The following is a 4,306-nucleotide window of genomic DNA, read 5'->3' as shown; positions in this document are numbered from 1 at the left end:
AAGGAAGGAAGGAAGGAAGGAAGGAAGGAAGGAAGGAAGGAAGGAAGAGAGGGAGAGAGGGAGGAAGGAAGGGAAGGAGGGAAGAAGGAAGAAAGGAAGGAAGGAAGGAAGGGAGAGAGGGAGAGAGGGAGGAAGGAAGGGAAGGAGGGAAGAAGGAAGAAAGGAAGGAAGGAAGGAAGGAAGGAAGGAAGGAAGGAAGGAAGGAAGGAAGGAAGGAAGGGAGGAAGGAAGGGAGGAAGGAAGTAATAGGAGGTGGCTGCTTCCAAGGGTGAGAGACTCATCTGACCCACAGAAGGACAGAGGGGTACCCATCCCCCTCCTGTCCTGGGCCTGTCCACACCTCCTCCAACTTGCACCTGGCCCAACTCCGCCCCCATCTCAGTCTGGCAGATGAGCAGGCAGCTCTTTCCCCTGCACCCCCCACCCCCTCTCAGAACGGAAGTTTTGTCCACTTGTGCCCAAGTCCGAGCTGGCCAACCAGACTGGTGGGCAGGCAGGCTCCTTCACACCAGCAGGAGCTGGGTACTCACATGTCTTACAACAACCGTTAGGCTTCAGCTTAATCGTGCCCTAGGAAAGAAGGTAAGAAATCATACATGACACCCCCGAAGAGCCAAGAACAGAGTTCCCACTTCTATGCCTTAAGGGGTCTGGGGGGTCCTTTGAAGGAGCAGGGGGTCTTTCCCCTGGAGGGGAACCTGGGAGCCGAGTGGTGTAAAGGAAGAATGAGGCTCCTTCTGCTTGGCCCTGGAAGACAGAGGTCCCTTCTGATGCCGAGATTCTGTGATGGTTCACCCAGGAAGTGACCAGAGCAGCCGGAAGGTCAGGTTCTCATCCGCCTAGACCGGGTCCTCCCTCGAGCATCCCCAGCCAAGGCAAGGGAGGGTCTGAGCCCCCGCGAGCAGCCAGTGCTCTACCTCCCTTCCTACCTCAGCACTTGGAAAGGGAGCTCTGCGGAAGGGGGCAGCTGGGCCTGGGGCCAGGGGCACTCACAGGCTGGCAGGATCCCAAGTCCAGGTCAGGACAAGTGATGTTTGAGACAGACGAGATGAGCTGGTCTTGAAGCTTCATGCAGCTGTAGATGGTGCAGTTGTCCTGAGGGTCACTCTTCATCTCACCAGGCTGTATGGGCAGAAAGGAGAGGAGGAGGAAACGATAGAGGGGAGGGGAGGATCAGAGAGGAGAGGAGGAAAGAGACAGAGGGGAGGGGAAGGGGAGGGACAGAGGGAAGGGGGAGGGGAGGAGAGGGGGTTAGGGAAGAGATTCAGTCTGGCTGCCAGCTTTGTTCACATTCCCTTCCACCTAGAGCTTTGCTGCACATTTGCCAAGCCCGTGATAATGGGTCCTGGGGGGGTCCATACTGACCTGGAGAAGCATGAGGCTGCCAGTCTGGTACATCACACACTGGGTCTGCTTGCACGTGGGACAGCACTGGTCTGGCACTTTCACAGGTTCAAACCCCTAGGAAAGGCCCAACACAGAGCATGGGGATCTGGCCCACAACCCATGGGCAATGTAACAGGCACAGGTCCCCCTCCAAGTCCAGTTACTCTCCTCTCTCGCATTCCCAGGCTTGAGGAAAAAGGAGCTCTGATTTATCCAGTAAGGTCTGTGAGGTAAGAGGTACAGGTACTATCCTCCCCATTTTACAGATGAGGAAACCGAGGCTCAGAGATACGGAATGCCTTGCCTGGACTTACACAGGTAGAAAGAATCAGAACTGAGATTGAAATCAAATCTCAGGCTGAAACTTCCATTCCACAGTCTTTGTACTGTACTAACAACCCAGGCTGGAGGGCAATGAACCCGGAGCCCAGGCTCAAAGTTAGATTTGGAACACATAGGCTTTCACACATGAAAAGCTGGGAGGAGGGAGGGGGTAGAAAACTAGTCAGGAAATGAAGTCCAAGGGAAGAAACTGGCTTAACATTTGTGGATGGCCCAGTGAGCTCAGACCCCCACGTCCGGGCTCAAGGTTGGATGTCCTAAGTCAAATACAGAAATTGTTCCCAGAGAAACACAGGGCGCCGGAAAAGCAGAGAAAAGCACAATGCCAGGTCTGCTTCCCTGGCAGAAAAGGTCCAGGGGCTTGGGAGGAGCACCAGCACAGGTCAGGAAACCCCTGGCTTGGCAGGAAGCCCCCCACCCACCCCCGGCTGCTGACACTCACAGGTTTGCAAGAGATGTTGCAGGGCACGTGGCTGCAGGAAATGATATTCAGGTGAGTGGAGGCATTGACCATCTCAGTACAAATACATTCTCTGCATTTGTCAGAGTACACTGGAGATCCTGGCTGTGAGGGAAAGAAGTAAAGAGGGGGAGGGGGAGAGGGAGCTGTGAGCCACACCCCCACTGATACCATGTCTAGCCCCCTCAAGCGCACAGTCAGGGCTGAAGGGGAACTTGCCTCTCGGCTGAGCTGGGGCTCCCAGCCCCACCCCCCTGTGCACCCTGCTTCCCCACCTGAGGTGGCCTGCCCTGTCCATGGCCAGGGATACTGGAGAGCTCACCTTGTATTCAGCCTGGCCCAGGACACAAACACCCTTGGGCTCTAGAGGAAGGAAGGAAAAGAGCTTGTCAGAACACATTGTTCGCAGTGCTTGGTTGATGGGTTCCAGCCCACCGCGACCCCCCTTCCTCTTAGCTAATAATACTCCAAGTCAAGTCTAGAAGGAACTGGTGCCAGGTTTCTGTTTCCTGAGCTCCCCATTCACGGGCATTCGACAGTGCCCTCCAGCACCTCCAACCCCAAATGGGGTAGATACTGATGACTCGGGGAGACTGGTGGTCAAACTGCTTCCAGTTCCTTCCATCTCCAAACCATTGGACCAGGGCGGCCTGTCGGCCCTGAGGTCTACAACGACCAGACTCTACCCGGAGCACTTGGCCTGGATCTCTCCTCTGCCCCAGCCGCTCCCCGGCTCTATCAATGGGGCAGGGACCCTCCCTAGGGGCAGACCTTGTTGGGTTTTTGTCTCCAGGTCACCAGTACCTAGCCAGGGCCTGGAGAAATGCTTGTTGTATTGAAATACATTAAATGTTGTCCGACTGTTGTAAAGTGGGGAGGGAGATGGGTCACTGGGCCCACCAATTCTGCCTACCCTCAGTGGCCTTCTGTCATTAGATCTCAACAGTGGCCATGTCCCTCCACAGATGTCATCATCTCAAGTCCCTGAGCCAGAATGGCCCCAGCACCTGCCCGATCCTTCGCCAGAGGTCCCCCGGGAGCAGAGGCAAGGCTGCCTTGCTCAGCATCTCTCGAGCAACTGGTATAGCCAGTACAGCTGGAAAGCAGCAGAGACGGGGTCCTCTCTCCCCTATTCTGCCTCCAGCAGGTCCTGGTGAGGAAGACTTACCACAAGAGTGGACAGGGCAGCACTTGCCAGGGACAAGCTGCGTCTTTAGCTCGAATCCCACAGAGCACACGGGCAGCTCAGTTTGGCATAGGCTCGAATTGCATTCTGTGAGGGCAGAAAGAAATTCAGGAGAAAGGTGGAAATGGCCCTGGCAGGAAGGAGCAGGGAGCCCCGCCTCAAGGGCTCCTCCATGTCAGGGTGCCCACCCTCTCCAACCTTACGCCCAGCACTGCCACAGAACAAGGATGCCTAACCTCATCTGCCCAGACAGAGCCACTGAGGCTGGACCAGCCCTGAGCAGAGCCTCTGGCTCACCCCAGGGTTGGGGCAAGCCCCTTGGCATTGGGGATCCAATGGGCATGGAGCTGACAACCTTAAGAGGTAGAAGGCATTGCCTCATTTGGCTTCGAATGGGGCTCCATGCCAAGAGGTCCACCAGCCCTCACAGTCCCTCCCCTCTTGGCAGCTCTTTCCTGTGCTCAGCTCAGTCAGGTGTTTCTAGAGGTCATGCCCTGTGAGAGCAGGGCTCTGAGAAATGGCACCTAAAGGGAAGTCACATGTGTGTTCACAGGACCCTGTGCTTTTTAGCGTGCCATGGTGAACAGGGCATCCTGCTACCGGGAGCCCCAGAGTAAGGCGCCAGGGGACCTGGGCTCAAGTTCTGACTCTGACAGTCTTTCACTTCTGATGTTTACCGTCCTTCTCCATAAAATAGGGATGAAGATTTGTGTTACAGCTACTTCTGAGGGCTGGTTTGCAAAACATGCTTTCTATCAAGGGCAGTGCTCTGGCTATCCACTCCACAGGAAGGGTTCGAGGAAGCCGAGCACATCCCCAGGGTGAGGTACATGTGGTAAGCTCCCCAGGCCCCAGGGGAGGGATCCAGACCCTGGGGGGGGGGGGGGGAGTTACTGTCCATCCCCAGACCCTCAGCAAGCTCCCTAGGACCT

General features: G+C 56.1%; 1 protein-coding gene across 1 annotated transcript in view; it reads right to left on the bottom strand.

Annotated features, from left to right (window-relative positions):
• MUC2 (mucin 2, oligomeric mucus/gel-forming) overlaps positions 1–4,306 on the bottom strand; it is a 53,579-nt gene that overhangs the window by 1,323 nt on the left and 47,950 nt on the right. Inside the window, exons 41-46 of the mRNA XM_027860202.1 lie at positions 3,357–3,461; positions 2,511–2,551; positions 2,171–2,293; positions 1,366–1,461; positions 994–1,122; positions 531–570 (exon numbers count right to left, since the gene is read on the bottom strand). Coding sequence (XP_027716003.1) covers positions 531–570; positions 994–1,122; positions 1,366–1,461; positions 2,171–2,293; positions 2,511–2,551; positions 3,357–3,461 — 534 coding nt within the window. The remainder of the gene's footprint in view (positions 1–530; positions 571–993; positions 1,123–1,365; positions 1,462–2,170; positions 2,294–2,510; positions 2,552–3,356; positions 3,462–4,306) is intronic.

This window comes from Vombatus ursinus, unplaced genomic scaffold, assembly GCF_900497805.2.
Source record: "Vombatus ursinus unplaced genomic scaffold, bare-nosed wombat genome assembly UNPS02014176.1, whole genome shotgun sequence".
NCBI classification, from domain to species: domain Eukaryota; kingdom Metazoa; phylum Chordata; class Mammalia; order Diprotodontia; family Vombatidae; genus Vombatus; species Vombatus ursinus.
The sequence above is the reverse complement of the archived record's forward strand: the minus strand, read 5'-3'. Positions and strand labels throughout refer to the sequence as shown.